The sequence below is a fragment of the Bos taurus genome, chromosome 1 (genome assembly GCF_002263795.3).
Source record: "Bos taurus isolate L1 Dominette 01449 registration number 42190680 breed Hereford chromosome 1, ARS-UCD2.0, whole genome shotgun sequence".
NCBI classification, from domain to species: Eukaryota; Metazoa; Chordata; class Mammalia; order Artiodactyla; family Bovidae; genus Bos; species Bos taurus.
Window position 1 is genome coordinate 323,679 of NC_037328.1, and position 25,845 is coordinate 349,523.

At 45.9% G+C, this 25,845-nt stretch overlaps 1 protein-coding gene across 1 annotated transcript; it reads right to left on the reverse strand.

Moving 5' to 3' along the window:
* Positions 1–4,898: 4,898 nt before the first annotated feature.
* On the reverse strand, positions 4,899–24,131 carry LOC112447010 (uncharacterized). The gene is made up of 4 exons (XM_059890683.1): positions 23,876–24,131; positions 22,924–23,542; positions 18,869–19,043; positions 4,899–5,152 (listed from the first exon to the last, which is right to left on the reverse strand). The coding sequence occupies exons 1-4, from the start codon at positions 24,129–24,131 to the stop codon at positions 5,075–5,077; spliced, it is 1,128 nt and encodes a 375-aa protein (XP_059746666.1). The 3' UTR covers positions 4,899–5,074.
* Between the last annotated feature and the right edge of the window lie 1,714 nt (positions 24,132–25,845).

Genomic DNA, 25,845 nt, shown 5'->3' on the forward strand with positions numbered 1-25,845 from the left:
CCCTTTCCACTGCAGCATCTCAAGAGAAATCCCACCTTCCCTCGTGAGCCTCGAAAGGGTACTTGGCACCTTTTAGTCAACTCAAGAAGTTCCCCGACAAACCCGTCTCCACTGGAGAGAAACACGGAGCTTCCCGCCACAACTCAAGAAGAGCCCCAGTTTCCCCTCCTCATCTCGAGATGAGGGTCCATTTCCCTGCTTCGTCTGCAAAGGAATCCTGACATTGCCGTTGCACCTTAGGAGGACGCCTGTCTCACCTTGAAACTCGAGAGGAACTCCAGGGGTCGTGCCACCGATTGAAAAGACCCCGATGTCCTCGTCCACTCAAGATATGGCCTCATTCACCTGCAAAGACGCGAATGTCACCCCGAGTATCAACTCACGACATGAAGGGAGGACTGAGAGCCCCGTGGCGCTTCTAGAATTAGCCCATGATCCCTACCTCAACTTGACAGGAGGCCTCACACCCCTTTTCCACTTTGAGTGGGAAGAGGAGTTCCATGCACCAACACGAGACGACATATGACTGCTCAGTGGAATCTCCATAGGGACCCTGAGATCCTTGTCAGAACTGGAGAGGAACCCTGAGTTTCCCGCCTCATCTCGAGATGAGGCCCTAGTCACCTGCACCAAATCGAGAGGAATCCCCAGAGGCCCCTCACAACTTGAAAGGATTCCTGACTTCCCGGAGACAACATGAGAGGCTCTCTCAGGTCCCCGTGGCAACTCGAGGGAATCCACACTTCCTGCCGCAACTCAGAAACACCTTGAGATTCCCACTTCCATGTGAATTGAGGCCTGATTCCCCTGCCGTGACTCCAAAGCACCCCCATGCTCGCCCTTGCAACTCGAATGGAGACTTGACTTCCCAGAGGCAACACTAGAAGCTGCCTGAGTTCCCCGTGGTACCTGGAGAGGAATCCCAAGCCTCCCGCCACAACTCAAGACAAACCACGAGATTCCCCAGTTAACGCAAGATGAGGCCCTTTTCTCCTGCAGCACCTCGAGAGCAATCCCGAGTTCCCTCTCAAAACTCGAGAGGAGGCTTGACTCCCTTCATGCAACTCAAGGGGGCCCAGAGATCCTCGTCACAACTCGAGATGAAAGCCGAGTTTCCTGCCACAACTCGAGAAGAGCCCCGTGTGACCCACCTCATCTAGAGATGAGAGCCCATTCCCTGCTTCAACTCAAGAAGAATCCCAGCTTCCCCTCGCACCACAAGAGGAGGTCTGTGTCATCAACTGAGTCTCGAGTGGAACCCCACAGATCCTGCCACAAGGAAAAAGGACAGAGTTCGCCTTAGCTCCAGATAAGTCCTGATTCCCCCACACCGGCTCCAATGAAACACTGAGTATCCTCTCACGACAGGATTGGGAGGCCTGTCGGCCTTGCCTATCCTCTTGAAAAAGCCCAAATTCCCTGCCTGAACTCGATCGGAGGCCTCACAGCCCTTTGACAACTCGAGAGGAATGCCGAGTTCCATGTCTCAACACCAGACGAGGCCTGACTCCCTAGTTGAATCTTGATAGGAAGCCCAAGATTCGTGTCGCAGCCAGAGAGGAACACTGAGTTTCCCGACTGAACTCTAGACACGGGCCTATTCACAGGCAGCATCTCGAGAGGAATCCCGATGTGCCCCTCGAAACTCGAAAAGAGACCTGACTTCGCTGAGGCAACATGAGCGGGTCCCTGAGGTCCCCCTTGCGACTCGAGAGGAACCCCAGGCTTCCTGCCACAACTCGAGAAAAACCACGAGATTCTCCCCTCAATGCGAGATGAGGCCCTTTTCCAGAGCAGTGTCTCGAGAGAAACCCCACGTTCACTCTTGAAACGTGAAAGGGTATTTGACACCCTTGATGCAACTCAGGAAGGTCCCCAAGATACCCATCCCCACTCGAGAGGAACACCGAGTTTCATGTCACAACTCAAGAAGAGCCCTGTTTTCCCCCTCCACAACTTGAGATGAGGGTCGATTCCCCTGCTTCATTGGGAAAGGAATCCCGATGTTGCCGTTGCCCTCACAAGAGGAGGCTGGTCTAACCTTGAAACTCGAGTGCATCCCCAGGAGACATGCCTCAATTGGAAAAGACCCCGATTTCACCAGCCACTCCAGATAAGCCTTATTCCCCTGCACTGACTCGACTGGAACCCCAAGGACTGACTCAAAACATGAAGGGAGGTGTGACAGCCCCATGGCACCTCGAGAAAAAGCCCCAGATGCCTAGGTCCACTTGACAGGTCCATTCTTTGAAATCTCGAGAGGGAAGTGGAGTTCCATGTCTCCACACGAGACGAGGCCTGATCCCCTGTTGAAACTCCATTGGAACCCCGAGATCCATGTCAGAACTGGAGAGGAACCCTGAGGTTCCGGCCTCAACTCGAGATGAGGCCATATGCCCCTGCACCGACTGCAGAGGAATCCCGAGAGGTCCCTTGCAACTTGAATGGTGAGTTGACTTTCCTGAGGCAACACGAGCAGTTTTGAGGTCCCTGTTGCAACTCGAGAGCAACCCAAAGTTTCCTGCCGCGACTCGAGAAACCCCAGGAGATTTTGCCCCTCAACCCGAGATGAGGCCCCTTTCCACTGCAGCGTCTAGAGGGAAATTCAACCTTCCCTTTTGAGCCCCAAAAGGGTACTTGACAACCTTTAGGCAACTCAAGAAGTTCCCTGACATACCCGACTCCACTCGAGAGGAACACCCAGTTTCCCGCCACAACTCAAGAAGAGCCCAGGTTTCCCCTCCTCATTTCGAGATGAGGGTCCATTCCCCTGCTTTGTTTGCAAAGGAATCCCAATATTGCCATCGCACTTCAGGAGGAGGCTGGTCTCACCTTGAAACTGGAGAAGAACTCCAGGGGTCGTGCCACCATTCAAAAAGACCCCAATGTCCCCGTACACTCAAGATATGGCCTCATTCCCCTTCTACAGCACGAATGTCACCTCACGACATGAAGGGAGGACTGAGAGACCTGTGGTGCCTCTAAAAATAGCCCCTGATCCCTACCTCAACACGACAGGAGGCCTGACACCCCTTTTCCTCCTCAAGCGGGAAGCGGAGTTCCATGCCCCAACACGAGACAATGTCTGCTTCCCCAGTGGAATCTCCATAGGACCCCTGAGATCCCTGTAAGAGCTGAGGAGGAACCCTTAGTATCACACCTCAACTTGAGATGAGGCCCTAGTCGCCTGCACCAACTGGAGAGGAATCCCCAGAGACCCCTCACGACGTGAAAGGATTCCTGACTTCTCAGAGACAACATGAGAGGCTGCCTCAAGTCCTCATTGGACTTCGAGGGAGCGACATTTCCTGCCACAACTTAAGAAACACCTTGAGATTCCCCGTTCCATGCGAATTGAAGCCTGATACCCTGCCTTGACTCCAGATCACTCCTGCGCTTGCCCTCACAACTCGAATGGCAACTTGACTCCCTGAGAAAACATGAGAGGATGACTGAGTTCCCCATGGTACCTGGAGAGGAATCTCAAGCCTCCTGCCGCAACTCGAGAGAAACGACGAGATTCCCCCGTCATTGCCAGATGAGGACCTTCTTTTCCTGCAGGGCCTAAAGAGCAATCCTTAGTTCCCTCTCAAAGCTTCATAGGAGGCTTGACTCCCTTTAGGCCACTCAAAGGGCTCCAGGAGATACCCGTCACAACTGGAGAGGAGAGCAGAGTGCTTTGCTTCAACTCCTGCCACAACTCGAGAAAAACCACGAGATTTCCCAGTCATTGCCAGATGAGGCCCTTCTTTTCCTGCAGGACCTAAAGAGCAATCCCGAGTTCCCTCTCAAAGGCTTGACTCCCTTTAGGCCACTCAAAGGGCTCCAGGAGTACTGGTCGAAACTGGAGAGGAGAGCAGAGTGCTTAGCTTCAACTCGAGACAAGGCCTGACTCCCCAGGTGAACCTTGAATGCAACCCAGAGATCCCTGTCGCCACTGGAGAGGAACACAGAGTTTCTAGACCCAAGTCTAGATGAGGCCTATTTCCCCTGCAGTGACTTGCGTGGAATCCTGTGGTGCCTGTCACAACTCAAAATGAGACCTGACTTCCCTGAGGTAATATGAGCAGGACCCTGAGGTCCACGTCGCAACTTGATAGGAACCCCAAACTTCCCGCCAAGCCTCGAGGAAAACCAAGGGATTCTCCCCTAAATGCAAGATGAGGCCCTTTCCCACTGCAGCATCTCAAGAGAAGTCCCACATTCCCTCTTGAAACTCGGAACGGTACTCAACACCCTTTATGAAACTCAAGAAGTTCCCCGACATACCCATCCCCACTCAAGCGGAACACCGATTTTCCTGGCACACCTCAATCTGAGCCCCTTTGCCCCTCCTCATCTCGAGATGAGGGTCGATTCCTCTGCTTTGTCTGGAAAGGAATCCCGAAGTTCCCGTCGCACCTCAAGAGGAGGCCAGTCTCACATTGAAACTCGACAGGAACCCTCATGGGTCGTGCCACAATGCCAAAGACACCGATTTCCCCATCCACTTGACATAAGGTTTATGCCCCTGCACCGATTCCAATGGAACCCCAAGTATCATGAATAAATATGAATAAACATTAAAACCATTTTCAGTGAAAAATATCCATATAAAAAAGGCCACGCGGATCCCATATTCACCATGTCTGCTTTAAATCCATCAAGTTTTCCCAAATCACTGAAAATCTCAGTAACACTCTTAAAAAGAAAAAAAAAAAAAGTATGGGAAGAAAAGATATATTCATACAATTGAACAATTGCTGAAATGTAAGTGAGGCTGTGGATTACATTATACTGTACAAACCATATGATTTCCTGATTTTGGAGATTATGTGCAGGTTTTGCTGGAGCATGCACCCATTTTGGATAAAACACATAGAGTATTTCAGATGATGTGGCAAATGCGAGCACTTTTTCCATTGTTAGGTGTTTTCTGTACATTTTAAATTCCTGGAAAGTAAATTATGTCTCAAAACAAACAAGTCAATACCGTAAAAGAAAATCAGATTAGACAGGCATGAAACTTTCCTATAGAGGTCAAGACTTACCCAGACGAAGTTCAAGGGAAGCTGTGATTGATGCTCACTGCCCTTCAAGGAGTGCACATGGAATGAAGAAGTACTGTGGGAAGTCTATTAGTAACCACCATGCCTTGGGTCCTCTGGATGACCTATTGTAGGAGAAACAGACTTTACAAATAAAAGTTTCCCCATAACTTCACAAACAGTTGTTAGACTATATTCAGTAAAGTTGAATAATTTCCGATCAATTTACAATCATATAAAATACTACAACGTACAATCCCAGTCAATATACAAAAATCATTTGTGTTTCTACACACTAATAACAATCAGAAACAAAAATGAAGAAAATCCCACTTATTATTGCATCCAAAAGAATAAAACATCTAGCAACAAACTTAATCAAGGACATAAAAGACCAGTAGTCAGAAAGCTAGAAAGCACTGATGAAGAAACCAAAGAAAACACAAATAAACAGAAAACTATTCCAAGCTCATGCACTGGAACAATGAGGAATGACAATGTCCATTCCAACCAAAGCCATCAAGAAATACACTGACTGCAATCACAAAATAATATTCAATGGCCTTTTCCACAGAAATAGAAATATTCCTAATATTAGGCTGCTAATATTGAACAGAACCTTAAATGGCCAAGAAGACTCTGATAAAGAAGAACATAGCTGGAGGTGTCTTCCTCTCTGACTTCAAACTACATCACAAACTTGTAGTAACCACCACAGTGAGGAACTGGCAGGAACACAGACACATGGAAAGAATAGAGAGCCCAGGAATGAACCCACATGTACGTGGTCAGTTCATGAAAATCAAACCAGGAACAAGCGAAGAGGAAAGGACAGTCTTCTTAAGAAACAGTGACAGGAAAACTGGCCACCTACTCGGAAGGACATCAGTGTAGGTCATCCTCTAGATCATCTAACAGAAATCAAACAGAAAACCCGTCTTTTTGCATATGGAGCTCTTTCCCCCACTGAGTCCTGAGATGGACCTCTGGTCAGCGCTCAGCTGGACATAGGAAACATTTACTTCATCGTCATTTTTCCTCTTGCAGCGCCGCCCTGCTGGTGGGCACTGAGGCAACCCCGCTCCTCTCAGCTGGGACGCAGCCCCATTACCCAGGAGCCCAAGCCCTGAGGAAACAAAACTGCTGCCAGCTGGTCACCGAGCCCAGTCTGAAGGCAAAGCATCCTGCGCCCGTGGGTCAGAGGGGGTTTTGGCGCCCCCTGCGGGCCTCCAGAGAAGAGCGGGCAGCCCGGTGCTCACAGACCTCAGAGGGCTCACCCAGAAGCAGCTCTGCTGTGAGCACTCAGACTGGAAATCCAAACTGAAATGGAGCAAAATAGCTCCATGACCCTCCTCAAAACATGGCTAAGGAACAATCAGAGCCTGTATGGAATGCAGCCATAAAAAGGAACACATTTGAGTCAGTTCTAATTAAGGGGATGAACCTAGAGTGTATTAAACAGGCAAGTCAGTCAGAAAGAGAAAAACATGGAATTGAGAAGGATGGATCTGATTAATCTGTTCACATAGCAGCAACAAAGATGCAGACATAGAGAACAGACTTATGGACAAGGGTGGGGAACAAGAAGGAGAGGGTGAGATGAATGGAGAGAGCAGCGTGTATGCATGTACACCAACATTTGTAAATAGACAACCAGTGGGGGTTTGCTGTATGACTCAGGGAACTCAAACTGGGGCTCTGTAATAACCTAGCTAGAGAGGTGGGGATGGATGGGATGTGGGAGGGAGATTCAAGAGTGAGGGGACACACGTACACCTATGGTTAATTCATGAGGATGTATGACAAATCGAACCAATATTGTAAAGCAATGATCAATCAACTAAAAATAAATAACTGTCAAAAAAAAGTGAAATGAACAGAAACACAAACTTTGCAACTAACACCATAATTATATTTAAAAAACTATACAATTTTAGAGAACAACAAAAGATCTACATGACCTTTGGTCTAGTGATGAGTTATAACACACAACAAAAAATCCAACTTACCAAATTAGGAATAAAATTATTTAAAACATTGACTTTTACAATTTTATACATTTACTCTGTGAAGGACCTTATTCGAGAGAACCAAAAGAAAACTGTTAAATGAACCACTGACCACCCACCCTTGCCAGGCAACAGAGAAGAGAAAACACTTGCAGGAGTCATCTTACAACAGGAGGTCCTGGTAAGGAACAAGGGATTAACAAGCTACCACCAACCAGGATTCTGGAGAGGTCAAAAAGAGACGGGAGACTGCAGTCCAGAGGTCCTATCAACTTCCCAGGACCCTCCTCGCTGGAATCCATCTTGGCTGAGTGATGTGTGTGCCCCCAGGAAGGATCCTGGTTCAGAATGACTGGCAAGAGACAAACCAGAAACTAACCCAATGGCCATAAACCTTGAGAGGGTGAGCCACGTGGCAGAGCAGTTCTCTCCGTTTCCCTCACCCTCCTGCCTTCTGCCCCGACAGTCCTTCCCAATGAAGTCTCTCACTTGGACGGCACTCCTCTCCTCAGACAATTTGTTTCCAAGTGTCAGACAAGAATCCACTCTCAAGCCCTGGAAGGGATCCTCCTTCCTTCATCAAAACCACAATCCAGGAGAAAATATCATCCAAATGCTACCTTGTAGAGAAGGCAATGGCACCCCCTCCAGTATTCTGGCCTCAGAAATCCCAGGGACAGAGACGCTTGGTGGGCTACAGTCCAACAGCAGGGCATTTCTGAGGGGAGGAAACAGTCCCAGGGAAGCTGAGGTGCTTGCCAAAGCCCCCAGAGCTTTGGATGGCACAGCCAGAACTGTGGCTGAGGACTCCCAGTAGCCAGGCCTCTTGATCTTGGCCTCTCTCACCAGGTACATGTGTGGAAAACTAGAATCAAAAATATGCCTGAGGGCTTCCCTGGTGGCTCCGTGGTAAAGAATCTGCTTGCCAGTGCTGGAGATGCAGGTGTGATCCCTGCTATGGGAAGATCCCACATGCTATGGAGCCCATGTGCCACAACTGCTGAGCCTGTTATCTAGATCCTGGAAGACACAATGCCAAGCTCACATACTGCAACCACTGAAGCCCGTGAGCCTGTGCCCCACAACAAGAGGAGCCACTGGAGTGAGAAGCCTGCACACCACTAGTTATGGCCCACACTCACCCGAAGTAGGGAAAAGCCCACACACAAAGACCCAACACAGCCAAAAATAAATACAATTGTTTTCCTTAAAAATGCGTATCTGACAAAGAATCTGTACTCAAATTGTCCAAGAACACTAGAGCAAACAAGCCCATTCATAATTGGTAAAGATTGAAATAGACACCTGGCCACGGAGGGTATACTGATAGTAAACTATCCTACAGAAACATACTCAAGATACTGGTGGGATGCATGCACGGCCCCCTTTGGAAGACAGTCTGACAGTTTTTTTCAGTAACCACATGGGACAAGCACTGAATTCTATACATGACAAGTGGTGGACGCCAGGTATCTTACCATTGGAATGGGAAGTTACGGAGAAACAAAAGGAAAGGTTCCAAGATCCATGGAGACATCATCACAAATTACCTTTAAATGAATATGTTCAAAGGTAAGCTGGAATACATGTATATATTTCTGAATATTGTCATCTGAGCATATTTAGCTCTTACATGTATGTTTTGCATATCATTCTCTAATGAAAGGGAATAGGAAATGTCCCTGGTGGTCTGGTGGTAAAGGATCTGCCTACCAATGCAGGGAACACGGCTTCAATCCCTGGTGCTAGAAGATTCCACATGCCCAGGGGCAACTAAGCCCCCATACAACTACTGAAGTACTTGCATGCTCCAGAGCCCAAGTTCTGCAGAGAAACTGCTGCAAGAAGAATCCATGGCACCGCCACTAGAGGGCAGCCTCTGCTCACTACAACTAGACATCTAGCAACAAAGACCCAGCATAGTCAAAAATAATTCAATGTTAAAAGAAATAAAAGGACAGAAGTTCTTTGAATTAATGACTGAGATTAGGGGTGAGGCAGTACATATATGAGACAGGATAATCTTAAAGTATGAGAAAGTAAAGACAATTATCAAGCTGTCCAAACTGATAAAAATGAATGATTACACAGTTTTATCTGTATACACTAGCAAATAATAATCTGAAAAGGAATATAAAAAAAACAATTCCCTTTTAATAATGTCAACATTAATAAAATACTTTGCCATGGATGTAACGAGGATGACAAGACTGGCACACTGGAAATTATACACGATTGCTGAAAAAATATCCTGAATATATGTACAGATATCCCATAGTGATGGAAAGACTTAAAATGGCAATACCATGGAATGCATCTTCAATCTGAAATGAAGATCCAATATGACTTGATCACTCAGAGCTTTTGTCTCATAAGGTTTTATTAAAGTATAAAAGAGACAGAGAAAGCTGCTGATATAGACTTCAGATGTGCGCAGTAAGAATACCCCCTGCTGGTCTTTAGACAGATATTATACAGCCACTGCTAAGTCACCTGAGTCATGTCCGACTCTGTGCGACCCCATAGATGGCAGCCCACTAGGCTTCCCATTCCTGGGATTCTCCAGGCAAGAACACTGGACTGGGTTGCCATTTCCTTCTCCAATGCATGAAAGTGAAAAGTGAAAGTGAAGTCGCTCAGTCGTGTCCGACTCTACTGACCTCATGGACTGCAGCCTATCAGGCTCCTCTGTCCATGGGATTTTCTAGGCAAAAGTACTGGAGTGGGGTGCCATTGCCTTCTCCAATACAGCCACTAGCAGTCTGCTAAGGAAAGAAAGGCAATGTCTCAGAGAATGGCACCAGGCCTGTCACCCACAACATGCATTGAGATAACATTGGCAGCAGGTGAGTCATCCTGGGCCATAAAATGATTGACATGAATCTTGAAGAAAGGCAGATTTCCAGGCAAATATATCATTTCATTAACATAGATTAGGAGAACAAGGTATGAGTAAGACATACTGGTTTGTCAAGTCAGTTCTGAGCCTTTAGGGGGAACCGACCTGAAGACAGAGTCTAGCGGAAATACGTAGTATATTAACATAGCTTAAGACAAGCAGTTCCTTACGAAAAAATGCATTGCTTAGCTCAAGTTTTGAGAAAAGTTAAGTTCAGGTGGAGCCATGAATCATCACGGCAACACAGAATTTTCAGAGAAACATCCTTTTAAATTTGTATGGGGAAAAAAAAAATAAATTTGTATGGAGAAGGGGAAAAAATGTAACACTAGAGAGATAGAAAAAATCATCTGACACTTACAGCCTATTCCCTCTGTCTGGAGACCCTCAGCCTTCCTGCCTATTACCCTCTCAGGGCCTTTAGGAAGCAATACACAAGCTGAAAATAACATACACGTGGAATGACAAGGGACTCCAAAGAGCCAGAACCATCATGTGAGTCTGCAGTGCTAAGGTCCTCTGGTATGCTGTGCTAAGTCACTTCAGTCACGTCTAACTGTCAGAGCCCACCAGGCTCCTCTGTCCATGGGAATTTTCTAGGCAAGAATACTGGAGTGGGTTGCCCTGCCCTCCTCCAGGGGATCTTCCCAACCCAGGGATCGGATTCCTGCATTGGCAGGGAGGTTCTTTACCACTAGCACCACCTGGGGCAAAAGTGCCTAAAAGGAGATCAGGGAAATCCAGTTAGGAGAAGGGACTCAGAGGAAAGGAAGTGAGGGAAGGAGACTCTTAGTCACACTCAGAGAAGCCTGGTAGGTAGTTCTGCAGGTGGAAGAGGGGAGGAAGCAGGCTGGAGCTGTGTAAAAGATGAAAGAGGGAACTAAAGCAGGGGCCCCCAACCTCAAGGATCTAATGCCTGATGATCTGAGGTGGGACTGATGAAATCATACTAGAAATAGGTGTTCGGTCACTCAGCGGTGTCCAGCCCTTTGTAGCCCACCAGGCTCCTCAGTCCATTGAATTCTTCAGGCAGGAATACTGGAGTGGGCTGTCATTTCCTTCAGGAGATCTTCCCCACCCAGGGACTGAACCCGGGTCTCCCACACTGCGGGCAGACTCTTTACCAACAGAACCACCAGGGAACAAAAGTCTAAATAGAGTGCACAGTAAATGGACTGCACTTGAAACATCCCAAAACCTTCCCCCACCCCTGTCTGTCAAAAAATTGTCTTCCAAAAAAACTCCCGAGGTCAAGGAAGGAACTTCAAGTGTACTCAACTGTCCCAGGTTGCTGGCTTAGGGAGATGCTGAAGCAGGGGTGTTCCAAGAGGTAGAACCTCCCTTGCGTGGAGTCCTTAACAGACCTCCGATAGCCTTGGTGATGAAGGGAGAGATTTGTTTCATTTTTTTTTTTTAATATCCTAGTGGGATAAACTTAAAACTTAGAAATTCTCTTCGTCTTCCTAATAAAATGTTTTATTTCTTTACTGATATGTGAAGTACCAACTGTGACAATCACTGTTCTAATATACCTCATAGTATTGCTGACAATATGGGTATAATTATGTGAAATTGAAGTTATTCAATAAAAATGATGAAGCATCTGCCCTGTGCCCAGCACTTTCCAAGGGTTGGGGAGTACAATGAAAATACTCCATAAGATGCACAGCTGGTAGGCACATTCTTTAAAAAAGCCTTTTACATTTCCACCAATAGTTTATTCTCAATGTCAACACTTGCCAATTAATGACCATGCTGGGTGGGAAGCTCATTAAAAACCCAGGAGCCAGGGTTCCTGGAAGGATATCCCATTCTCCCTTGGACAGTCCTCCACCCTCTCTGGCTCTCAGTTTCCTCATCTGCAAAATCATGGACAACTGACTATAATTCATCCCTGGAACCCATTGAGGGGGAGGGGGAAATATTACTCCAAGGCCTGGATGAGAGACCAGATTGAAAGAAAATATGTCATTGCTGGTTTTTAGTCAAACAGATACAATGAAGGAAGGAGCTCCTGGCCCTGCGGGATTTGCCTAGGGGTCTAGTCTGGGAAATTCTTACACATCAGGAGATGGATCCAAGCCAGATTTCCACCAACAAGAACATCCATACAAAGGACAAGCCTGCATAGCTCTGTGCCCATCAGCCACAGGAAGAGACTGCCTCCAGACAGTCAGCAGTATTTACAAGTGACCTCCTAAGGCCTTCACCAAACTACAGGGACACTTCTTGGTTTTCTGTTTCCCTCACTTTTCTGACTCTTTTCTTAAAAAAACACACATTTCTTTATAGAATGCCACAGTGGAAGGAAAATAGGCCTTCAATTTTTAGACCTCAATTTGCAAATAATTTGGAGCTTTTTTTTTTTTTCTTTTAATTAAAGCACCACATAATTTAAAAATTTTACACATTCTAATTATTCAGTTCCCAAACCCCAAACTTATTGCACAGGGTCCCCATGGAAAGGCCCCCTCTCAGCAGGACAGCCACAGATTCCACCATGAAATGGCAGCAAGGTGCCCTCCTCCCTTCTTTTTCTGCCTGGGTGGCCACCAGATGTTTAAATCCATCCACCCTACTATATTTCTAGGGTGCAATTGGTGGCCCCTTCCCTTTCCCATTCCAGCAGGTGGTCAAGGGCCCACTGGGCTGCAAAGCGGCAGAAGCAGGGCTGGGCCAGCCAGCCAGAGTAAGGGTTATGAAGTCCCCGCAGGTGAAATCACCAGGAAGGATAAATCCCTTGGACTTCCAGCAGGCACTAAGCTGCTTTAGAAAATCCACAGGGGTCTGAGCTTTATGCGAAGGGGTAAAGCGGTAAGTAAAGGCCTTGACTCCAAAGGCGAGGCCTTTCCGCGACCACCAGGTTAGGGGGCTCCGAGACTGTGCCAACAGAGAGGGCAGAATACGTAGTTCCCTGCTCCACCGAATCTCAGTTCCCTTACCTGTGGTCCGCACCCCTCCACTCTGCTCACTGGATGCCGATCCCTGGGGACCCAGGAGTGCACGAAATGGGCCTTCCCAGCTGCAATGGCTACCCCTGAGAGCACAACTGTGACCCCCTGCCCCGGATGCGCTCCCAGTGCCCCCCACCCCCACCCCAACACGCACTCCTGGTGCACCTCGCCCCCATGCCCACTTCCAGGAGAGGCACACGGGCCTCGCTACTGCTCCAGGTGAAATACAAGGACAAGCAAATCCACCCCACAGAGACAATCCAAGCTTTTTATCAGCTGATCTGTCTATGATTCAGGGATAAAACTATGACTACAGAAAGGAAAGATGACCCGACCTAGGACCGCCATGATATTCTATAGAACCAGACAAAATTGGTTACAAGGAAACTTCTTTTTTACTTGGAAACCGTAAAGTTGGTTCTTTTGCATATGCAATGAAAAACAATTAGCTTGTTACAAAGGCCTGCCTAGGGCAACGCTTGAAGTTAATCCTTGCCACAGAATTCAACAACTTCCCTAGTGTCTGCCTACAATGTGGGAGACCTGGGTCCAATCCCTGGGTCGGGAAGATCTCCTGGAGAAGGGAATGGCAACCCACTCCAGTATTCTTTCCACCACCCGCCTCCCCCCACCCTCACCCCCCTAAAAAAAAGCAGCTCAAAGATATTTTTTAAATCTCAGGTGGAAAACTAGAAGATCCCTTGTCTGTCTGTCTGGATTTATGTATGTCTCAGTGTGAGTCTTCTGTTTTTTGATAATATTGCTCAAGTTCTGAGTTCTTATTTAAATGGTCTCAAGAAAGGAAGCTCTTACAAATCAAACAGTTGGAAATATAAGAAAGCATTGACCTAAATGAATTTCAGATTCACGTGAACTGGGAAATAGTCAATATTAAATATCTAGTATTTTTTTTTAACTACTCTACTATAGACATATCTAAAAGTCATTAACATTAAGCACAAAATTTTCCTAGTGCCTAGGTTTAGTATAAGTTAAAAACTGCTATATTGTATCTGTCACAAGCTTGTCAACAAGAAAGTACCTCTAAACAATAACAACAAAAAAAAAAACTAAAAAAAATGTAAATATAATATGAGCTTTTAGATAAAATATAAACTAATTATACTCTAAAATTTATATTTTTATAAATATATTATTATTATATTCTAAAATTTTTTCTCAACATTGAAACTCTGGCATCTAACACAGCAGCTGCCTCATGGCAGTCACTCAACAGTCACTTGCTAAAGACTGGACTCAACAATTTCACAAAATGAGGTGTGTATTGATATAATGTCATACATGTCCACACTCCATGTAATATCCATGGACTGGAAACAGTGTAATTACCTATCAACAGGGAACTTGATTAAATACACAGTAAGGCATTAATACAATGGAATATGACACAGCTGTTTAAACCAACATACATGTCTAGATATAGAAACTTACATGTCTACTTACATGTACCCACTTGTGAAAAAAGCAGGGCACAACCACATGTGCACATTGCAGTGCCACTGGTACCAAAAGTGAGTGTTAGTCACACAGTCATGTCGACTCTTTGTGACCCCATGGACTGAAGCCCATCAGGCTCCTCTGTCCATGGGATTCTCCAGGCAGGAATATAGGAGTGGGCTGCCATGCCCTTAAAGAAGACAGTGAATCTTGACTGAAGTGTTTGTTGGGCAAGAATACTCATTGGAAGCTTACAAGAAACTATTAACAGTGGTTACTTGGAGGGTAGGTGGGAACTGGGTGGATGGGTGTCAGAGGTGGGAGAAAAAAACTCTACTGACTACCATTTTATACTTTCAGATTTGGGAATCCACATGAACATGGTTTATAACTCAGTATATGAATTTTTAAGTGCTCTGTGACCAGAACACAGTAAATTCTGTTGAATGAATTACAACACACATGAGAGCTTCCCCATCATTTATTCCCCTCTCCACCACCTACCCTGTCACCATTGCTCCCACTGCCACTGCCCTGGGAAGACACAGGAAGCTTTTTAAAAGTTTCATCATCTTTAAGTTTTAAAGCCATACTTTCTAACTATCCATTTATAGTCATAAACCCGTCCATCACTCTTTACAACTGACAAAGTGCTTTTAATCCTATGATCTAATTGGGTCCTTAGGACAACCTGAGACAGTTTATATGTTTTGAAAGTGAAAGTCGCTCAGTGGTGTCCGACTCTTTGTGACACCATGGACTATAGAGTTCATGGAATTCTCCAGGCCAGGATACTGGAGAGGATAGCCTTTCCCTTCTCCAGGGGATTTGCCAACCCAAGGATAGAACCCAGGTCTACTGCACTGCAGAGGGATTCTTTACTAGTTGAGCCACAAGGGAAGCCCAAGAATACTGGAGTGGGTAGCCTATCCCTTCTCCAGCAGATCTTCCTGACCCAGGAATCAAACTGGGGTCTCCTACATTGCAGGCAGATTTTTTACCAACTGAGCTATCAGGGAAGGATAAAACTGAAGTTTTGGGAAATTAAAGGTTCTGCCTGAGGTCATGCCTCTGAAAATGACACAGCCAATCCTGATTGCCTGATGAGGATGGCACCTCCCTCACCATCCTTCCCAACTCTGAAAAGGGGGAAAAGAAAGATGACAGGAGGTCTTCCACAGATTTTATGTCAGTCCCATGACACTCTAGGTCAGATTGATGTATGTGTGGGTCAGTCTGAGTCGCGGTCCCGGGGGACAGGACTTGCTGAGAGAGGAAAACAGCCAACTTTTGTTTTGATTGTTACACTCACCCAGCAGGGAAGGAAAAAGGAAAGGAAAATGTTCTTGGCTGGCATGGAGAGAACCCTGCCAGAAAATGAGATGGATGCTCTAACTTGCCAAAGACATCCCCGGAGGCCCCATTAACACCATGATACTGAACCAGAGAGATGCTGAACAGTTAGGAGTGCTGCTGATTCCCTGGAAACTTTTGAAAGCAAGCTTATGTTTCCACTGACTGAAGCAAGGGGTGGGGGTGGGGGTGAGGGGAGGGGGGAGTGGTGGGATGTCTAAGAATGGAATTAGAGAATGGGAGGATTTGGCTGCTGAGGACGGAGTTGCAGGCTGTCCTGGGTATGTATCACAAAAAGTTTCCCTACATCAGCTTTTCCTCTGGTTCAATTTCTTAACCTCCAGACTGACCCTAGAGTCCCAGATTCATGTGATACTGCAAGAGAATGAGAAGGAGGAGATGCACCCTTCACGACCACGATCTAAACACACTGTTCGAGATGACTGGGGACTTAGAGAAGAGCAGCAGCAACAGTGGAAATGATGAGAATTCATCAGTGTGCCCCCTGAATTCATCGTCATCTAAGATACGGCATGTGATATAGGGAAATTGTGTAATGTGCACCATCCAAGGCCATTCATAATGGTCTCAGAACAAATGAAGGATTCACATGTTCCCATTAGCAAGAGTCTAACTGGAATAAAAAGGTGACCCAAACAAGCTCCTCTGACCCCATCTAAGATGGAAGACCCATCACCTTAGGAAAAACAGACTGTTTGTGTTGTAACATGATTTATTTACCCTGCATAGGAGAGAAAGCAGGATACTCATCTTCACACAGAAAAAGCAGAGAGGACTTCCCTGGTGGCAAAGTGGATAGGAATCCATCTGCCAGAGCAGGGACATTGCTTCAATCCCTGGTCCAGGAAGATTCCACAAGCTGCAGATCAACTAGGCCCATGTGCCAAAACTAGTGAGCCCACAACCCACAACTACTGAAGCCCATGTGCTCAGAGCCTGTGCTCTGTGATGACGGAAGCTACTGCAATAAGAAGCCTGTGCACTGCAACAAAGAGCAGCTCTTGCTTGCCATAACTAGAGAAAAGCCCTCATGGCAACAAAGATCCAGTGCAACTGAACGTAAGTTTTTGTTTGTTTGTTTTGTTTTAAGCAGATAATTTTAAATTTTAGTTTAGTTTAGTTTTTTTTTTTTTTCAAGAAAGGAACAAGTAACTGTCCATAACTCTTCATCTAATTCTGACACCTTGAATTCACAACAATTTTAATCACTGCAGAGAAAGTAAAAATTTCTCAAGGAATATCATAAAATATAAATGCAGGCACCTTACTTTTATTTTAAACCTAAATTCTCAAATGAACTAGCTAATTTAACTCAGCTCTGATGTGGTACCTTTCAAAGTGGGCAGAAGAAGGAGCCAAGATGTGATACATACAAAGTCCATCAACACCTCATTTTGGCTCTGCAACAGTTCAGCAACCTGGAACAATTAATTCTCTTTCCCCAAAAGCTTCTGACTCAGTGCAAACACACATACCCACCCTCTGTTATCTAAGAGACCAGGATGATGAAAGGGAAAAGGAATTCTCCCCAAGATCAACATCTGACCACCCAAAATAGGACTGCCTTCACATTAAAACAATTTTCCACAGTTCCATTGTTCTATTTGTTTCAAATGATGGAAAATCTAATTGCAGTAAAATGTTAATAGCTTCATTGTGTGACCACAGGGCTAATCAGCTATATTTCTAAAGAGTTTGGGGCTCAGCTGTGAGGAATTTTTGGATCAATATCTGATCTCTTGACATCAATGTACTATTACCAAGGATTTAGGACATGAAACAAAAATCCAACAAAATGGAGAACCACAGGACCAAGGCTAAAAAGATTTAATTTGAACATGCTATGGTCTGACCTAGGCTGGGGATCTCAGGCTTATACTTGGTGGGTCCAGTTCAATGTGGAGTGGGCGCTGGCACAGATTGAGTCGGGTAGGAAAAAAAAAAAAAAGAGTGGGGCAGGGGGAAAGAAAGGTGCTTAGATCCATGTGGGGAGTGAAATATATGACAAGCACTCAGAAAATTTTGGCAAATCTTGAAGAGGGGTCAGGGAGTTGAGAACTGTCAGTAGGGCAGGCTGAAGGAAGGAACCCTGGATAATGTATGGAAAGGAAGAATCAACACTTTTCCTCAGTCAGATGTACTTGCCCATGATGAGACCAGTTTCTGTGCAAAGAACATGAAGAAAGCCTCCAGGTGCCATGGAGCCCTGGGCAGGAGGTTTGGAAGAACAAGGCCACTCCCCTAGGCCCACCCACCAGACAAGGGAAAGACAGCGCCCCCACCAAGGGCACCACAGATGGGGGAAAGAAGGAAACCACCTAATACATGCACATTGGTTCATTAACCCACATCAGAACTGTCTCCTGTGGTCTGTCACATGGTCCTATAAACACCTTGGTGGGAGACTGGGAGCAATGGGCCATGGTCTCCCTGCTCCCCTGGCTCAGTTGCAACAATGCCAGTGCACAGAGAAAGCGATAGTCCTCGAAATATCCCCACAACTCAGGCATCTGCTTCACACTGAAAGATGCCTTTTCTATCTTCATGCCTAGAGTGATCCGGATCCTTCTGTTCCATGGGAACTAGATCCTGCCACTAAGGGTTTGCATGCTACAACTGAAGATCCTGCATGCTGCAAGGAAGACTGAAGATCCCACATGCCACAACTAAGACCCAGCAGGGCCAAGTAAAAACATACATAAGTATTTGAAATCAACAACAGAAGTAGTCAATAACAGCTCAGTGTATTGAATGCTTACTCTCAAACACCTCACTAAAGGCTTTACCTATTGACATTCCCTACATAATTAAATCATGTTGCATCTGCCCTGAGATACAGATGTTACGATGGCTTCCAATTTACAGAAGGGGAAACTGAGGCACAGCATGTCAACCTTCAGACCATCTTGTCCCCTCACTCTGGGGACAAGAAGGTTCCTCACTCTGAGGAACCTCATGCCACACAGTACAGCCTGAGGACTCCAGAGTTTATGAGCAGCGCTTGTCAACTTCTGGGAGGGCTGTGGAGAGGGTGAAAAATACTTCTTGATCTGGACTTTGAAAGAGGACTCTTGACTCCCTTGCTCACAACATTCATATGAGTCATAGCTATCTTATTATTTTGCACAGGGTACAGCCAATTCTTACCCTAGTGTCTTCTCGGACCTCCCAGTCACTGGAGAAAGATGCCAGCTGCTGCCCTTGTGAAGATTTTGAAAACTGGAAAAGGCTAGGAAACATCCTTGTGTTCTCTTGAGTGTCTGGAAAGATGGTATCTTGGAAATTGACTCCATGAGGCAAGAGGTTATAGTTCTCATCCATCCTAATGGAAAAAAAGGAGGCAAGAGCTATAGACTGGACACCCATGGGGTCTACCATCTTGAATCGAGAGTCAACAGAAGACTGTGACAGTGTTGCCAGTTATACAACGTCTTTTTTATTTTTTAAGTAGAGTTTAATTACAATATTGTGCTAATTTCTGCTGTAAAGTGACTCAGTTATACATATACATACATTTTTTAATATCTTTTCCATTATGGTTTATCCCAGGAGATTGGATATGGTTCCCTGTGCTAAGGTAGGACCTTGTTGTTTATTCCAAATGTAACAGTTTGCATCTGCCAATCCCAAACACCCAGTCCATCCGTCTCCCTCCCTCCATTGCCCTTGGCAACCACAAGTTTATTCTCTGTATCCATGAGTCTGTTTCTGTTTTGTAAATAGGTTCATTTGTGTCATATTTTACATTCCACATATAAGTGATATAATATGGTATTTATTCTTCTCTTTGTGACTTACTCTGCTTAGTATAATTATCTCTATTTCCATCCATGTTGCTGCAAATGGCATTCTTTCTTTCTTGTTATGGCTGAGTAATATTCATATATACGTACCACATTTTCTTTAATAATTCAACTATCAAGGGACATTTAGGCTGTTTCCATATCTTGGCTGTTGGGAATAGTGCTGCTATGAACATGGGGGTGCATGTATATTCCTGAATTACAGTTTTGTCCGGGGATATGCCCATGAGGGGGACTGCTGGGTCATATGGTGGACCTATGAATTTTCTGAGGATCCCCCATATTGTTTTCCATAGTAGCTACCCCAACTTACATTCCCCCCAACAGTGTAGGAGGGTTCCCTTTTCTCCACACTCTCTCCAACATTTGTTATTTGTTCTGTTTTTGATGATAGCCATTCTACCTGATAGGAGATGGTACCTGGCTGCAGCTTTTATTTGCATTTGTCTAAGAATTAGTAACACTGAGTATATTTTTATGTGTCTACTGGCCATCTGCATGTCTTCTTTGGAGAACTGTCTATTAAGGTTTTCTGCCCATTTTTTGATTGGTTTTTTTATTGTTGTTGTTGAATTATATGGTCTGTATATTTGAAATTAAGCCCTGGTCTATTGCATCAGTTGCAAATATTTTCTCCCATTTTTTAGGTTGTCTTTTTTTTTTTTTTTAATGGTTTTCTTTGCTGTGCAGAAGCTTGTAAGTTTGATCAGGTCCCCTTTGTTCATATTTGGTTTTATTTCTATTACCTTGGGAGACTGACCTAAGAAAAAAAAGGTCCAATTTATGTCAGAGAACATTTTGCCCATGTTCTCTTCTAAGAGTTTTATGGCATCATGTCTTATGTTTAAGTCTTTAAACCATTGTGAGATATTTTTGTGCAGTGTGAGAGCATATTCTATCTTCACTGATTTACATGGAACTTCCAATTATACATCTACACGGCTCAGATTAGAGGAGTCACTCTCTCTAATTGTTTCTCTACCTCACACTGCATGTATCTATTCTTAAGTTTTTCAAAACATGTGAATTGGGGGATGGGTGCGGGTGAACATTTGTGTATCTCCCAAGCCATCTTCCTTCTCCTAGTGGAGTGCTCCTTGTTTCCTGGGCAAAGGAAAGCTAATTGGAATGACCCAAGATTCAAGTCCTATCACTGCTACTTATCTCTTGTTTGACACACAATGGATTTCTTAAATTCTCTAAGCTTAAATGTACAATCTATAAAACGAGGATGAAAACAGCATCCTTCTTTGTTTAATGGTGGTGTAAAGAGTGCATTTTTTTAAAAGTGAGTAAAGTATTTGGCAAAGAGTAAGCACAGTATAAAACTTAACATTTGTACAGAACCCTGCATAAAGTACCTGTTGGCAAGATAGAGAAGTCAAGAGAAGGAAAATGAGAGATGGAAACGGCACTCCAGCCCAAAGTAGGCATTTGGGAGCTCACCAGGGAGTCGCCACTGCCACTTTCTCCTGTGACACTGACCAGAATCTGTTCTTCTCTCCGAGGGGCCCAGAATAACAGAGGAATGATTTGTATGTGGTTGTTAACACACATCAGGGCAACACAGCCCTGTGAAATAGAAATCTTGTCAGACTACCATTTGACTCTGTATCTCTGCCCTAACGTTTTATAAATATGTCAGAGAAAAAGAGGAAAGAGCTGGCTGACCACCAGAGAGCCAGTGGACAAAACTGTATTTCATTATAAAATCGGAAAAGAAAATAATGTCTTCTTAATTACTGTGGCTTTTTTTACTTTGGAAAATAAAGTTTTCTTGATGAATAGTTTTAGAGCTGGTTTCCCTAAATAAAGACATGTAAAAATCTAGGTTTCTCCATATCAAGAAGGTACTACCTCATTCCTTGCCAGTTATATTTAGAAACTGAACTTCTCCAGTATTTTTTTTTTTAATTCAACTTAATCTGGCTAAACCACCCAAGCAAACAAAAAGCACGCCATGTATTCTAAACTTAGATATTCTGGCTTTAATATGGAAAACAGGTGTTACCGTGAGCTTATGAACGCCCCTCTGTGGAACCTGTCTTCTTTCTCAGTGATGTGAAATCTCAAGAGCTCAGAGTTAGTCTGTAGACCAAGGTCATGGCCATTCCAACTATCCTTAATGCTATGCCACATACTGGGAAGATGGGACTTATTGTCCAATCACTATCCATTAGATTCCATTTTGAGGTTCCTCCCAGTTCCTCTGTATCAGCCTCCTCCTCGAGCTGGAGAGAACCAATGCATTAGGGTTCCACTTGCTGTTTTGTATTGTAAATTTCAGTTGAGCCAATAACCTGAACCCTTATCTGCATGCATTTCGTCGTGACCACCCGACAAACTTTCATGGAACTTCACAAGATTCCAGGAGTCTCCCAACAGACAAGGCCTGGTCTAATTCACCTCTCTGTTCTTCAAAGCCCTGTGAGCACCTTCCCAATCCCTTAATGCCCCTGCCCCCAGGCCCTTCCTCTATAAACTTTTGCTATTTGGAAGAGCCTGGCATTGAGGTCTGCTGGCAGCTGATATGAGTGAATCTGAGTGAAACAAGAGGACAGCTGGGCTGTCCACACCAGTCCCATCTTGGCATTTAAGCAGGTGTGCAGGATTGAGTAACTACACATCCCTCATCTAACCTGCACCAGGTGTTCTGCATCAGTTACTAGGATTTAATCTCAACCAACCTTGTTTGGCACATTATGAAGGGGAGGCTCTTGAGGTTCTTAACAAGGTCAGTAACTTGCTCAAAATGACAGGAAGAATGGAGCCAGAATTCCAAAAACCATCTGATTCCAAAGGTGTTTGGATTGGTTTTGACCACTGTCCATCCCAAACAACTCCCACGACATCCACTTTAAAATATAGCTTTCCTCCTCTATAAGGATTCCACCTCAATTCGGGTTCCATTTTCTTATTTCAAACTCCAGGAGATGCCATTGCCTGAACTCTTATCCACAGGAATCTCATCTGCACCACAGACCAACTTGCATGGAACTCAGCCAGAGAGGGCTCCTGTCCGATTGCCCTTCATACTCCTGAGAGCACTGTGACCAGGGCCTTCTTCCCCTATTACTCCCCGCATAAACCTCTGCTATTGAAAATGGGCTGTTTGTTGCTGGAAACCACCTTGAGCTTTGGCCTGAAACACTCTTCCCTGGTCAAGCACGGGAGCCATCCCTGTTTTTCCAACAGTGTTAGCCAGAGGCACCCAAGATCTCTGTAGACTCAACACGAGGAGCACCAAAGAGCAGAAAATGGGAAGGAGACCAGGGCATCACTTAACATCGCCCAGACAGGATTCTGGAGGAGTTCCTGAGCCTGCTGGGGATAAAAGTACCTCTGCTGGCCATGCCAAGTGGCCGAAGGGATGGTATGGGCGAGAGCTGGCAGGCTCACCTGAGGAAGAAGAAATAGGAGTAATCCTGGACCACGGTGTGGGAGTGACTGGAGAAGTAGCCCAGGCCAGTGAGGTTGAGCCTGGAGCCCCCGGGCACCTCGAGCATGCTGCCCCATGCCTGGTCGCACAGCATCTCGATCTCAGCAGAGTAGAAGAGCCCGGCGTCGCTGGCCTCATACTGCCAGGGCAGGTAGTTGTACAGGCCGTGTACCTCCTCGTGCAGCGCCAGCACCTTGGCGTGCAGGATGATCTCGGCCAGCTCAGCTCGGCAGCCCTCGCTCAGGGTTCTCCACTCGGAGGGCAGCTGGCAGCCACGGGCGGCCTCGAGAGCGCCGGGAGCCGTAGCGGGCGCAGCACGCTGGCGGCTAGGGCGGGCGGCGGGAACCGCAGGGTGGGCTCTGTGCCCCAGACGCGCTACCCCGGGCGCATGGCCAGGGAAGGCGGGGAGCCCCGCGGCGGGAGCGAGAGCGTTAGGGAACCCGAAGTGCCAGGCCCCACCAGCGGGAGGCGCAGCCCTAGGACCTCGGTTCCGCGCACCTCTGCGGAAGCTCAGCGTGCTGCTCCCTCCTCCGCCGGGATCCTCCTGCGGGGCCTCGCTTGGGAGGCTTTTAGAACAGTCTTATGGACTCTATGGGAGAGGGAGAGGGTGGGAAGATTTGGGAGAATGGCATTGAAACATGTAAAATATCATATATGAAACGAGATGCCAGTCCAGGCTCGATGCACGATACTGGATGCTTGGGGCTAGTTCACTGGGACGACCCAGAGGGATGGTATGGGGAGGGAGGAGGGAGGAGGGTTCAGGATGGGGAACACATGTATACCTGTGGCGGATTCATTTTGATATCTGGCAAAACTAATACAATTATGTAAAGTTTAAAAATAAAATAAAATTAAAAAAAAAAAAAAAAAGGGCACGGAGAGGGCCGGCCACCGCCGCCTCCTGCCCACCGTGGCTGGGGCGGAGGCGGGAAGCCGTCCAGGGTCGCGCGGTGCTGGGGAGACAGAGCAGTCGGCGGTGGACCGGGAGTCCCCCGGCCGAACTCGGTGTTTGCGCCAGCGCAGAGGTCCGCGGCCAAAAAGTCAGTGTGGGAAGAGACGGCCCAGCCCTTTTCCGGAGCCCTGCGCACCGACCAGGTGGAAGCTTTGCAGGCACAAAGCGCGCTCCAGACATGGCCTTCTTAGAATGATTGCCATCAATTGTCATGAGTACTCAGCGTACGTTTTTGCATTTTCTGAGTAGTTCATTTACACTCAAATGGCACAGAAATCTAACTTTACCGTCCCAGAGTTTACCTTGGAAATTGTGTGATCTAATAAACTTTTCCGAATCTCTCTCTCCCTTTCCATCTCTTATGTTTTAACGATGCTCTTAGGAAAGGCTTCAACATCTGAAAAGCCAAAGCCACATTGCTTGGATTTTCCTACAGCTACATGGCCTCATGATTAACCTCATTCATACTTTCAGATTCTGAACACCCTACACCTGAGAAATAGATTCAGAAGTTCCAAAGAGCTTTTCACAAGTCAATGAGTGACTCTGAAGAGACCTAAACTCCACAGTTAAATCTTTATTTCTAAATTAGGCAGTTCCTTTTATCTCCCAATTGCCTTATTATTCTTCATGTAGTAAGAAAAAAAAAAAAGATTATTTATAAGTGTAAATATTTTGTATAGTCAAAACATCATATATATGAAATAGCATGGATATAATATACATATCATCGTACATATGTCATACATATTATATTTACAATAAGTTGATAAGCAAAACTGCTGTAAAATGGAAGGCTCTTTGTTCTGCAAGCATCTTATTAACCAGGCTTTCTGCAAGTTTAAGTCTTAGAACTCAGCCAAAGTCTTCTCTGACTGAAAGGAAGAGTTCTTAGGGAATTTGGAAAGTAAAGGTAAGGACAAAATTCAGGGGGGGCGGGAGTGGGGGAGAGAGAAAATTCCAAGGCCTCACATCCCGTGACAACCAAATCTTCCTGAGATCCCCAAGTCTTCAGTTAGGACAATTAAATTCATGCACGCTTCTTGTGGCAGGGCAGAAATCCAGATGGCGTGAGGCAGGGACTCAGGAGGAAGAAGCCATGAGCAGCATGGTCTCAGGGAACCAGAAGACCCTGGCAAGGCTTTGGGCATGCCTTGAAGTGAAATGGCCAGGACTCCAGCCAGTGTGGCTCAGCTTATGAGGGAATGAAGGCTAAAGATCCATGGGGTCACACCAATCCAGAACCCAACTGGTGACTCAATGGACAGATGTGTGCTTAATCGCTCAGTCATGTCCTACTCTTTGCGGCCCCAGGGACTGTAGCCTCCCAGGAGCCTCTGTTCATGGGATTCTCCAGGCAAGAGTACTGGAGTGTGTTGCCATGCCCTCCTCCAGGGGATCTTCCCAACCCAGAGATCAAACCCAGATCTCCCACATTGCAGGCAGATTCTTTACCGTCTGAGCCACCAGGGAAGCAGTGACTCAATGGACCAGATTCTTATTCCTACAAGATCATCTGTGTTGGAAGAGGAAAGAAGTAGGAGTAAGAGCTCCTCACGGACAATAACTATCCTCTACATAGCTGAAAGTCATCCTGGAGCCTTGATTAATTCTGTAGAAAACAGTTATATTGAGGGAAGCAAGTGGACAGTAGTCCTGATGGTATATGACTCCTCCCGACAACCCCACCACCACCATGGGAGATGATAGAGTTAAGTTTTTCCCACAAGGAGAAATGGCATTTGAGGATGACATCAGACGTGCTACGTTAGGACTGCCCATTTGTCTCTCCTTCAATATATGAGTTAAAATGTTTCATAATGTCTTAGTCTGTTCAGGGTGCCATGGCAAAATACCACAGCCTGAGGGGCTTAAACAACAGACATTTATTTCCCACAGTGCTGGAGGCTGGAAGTCCAAGATCAGG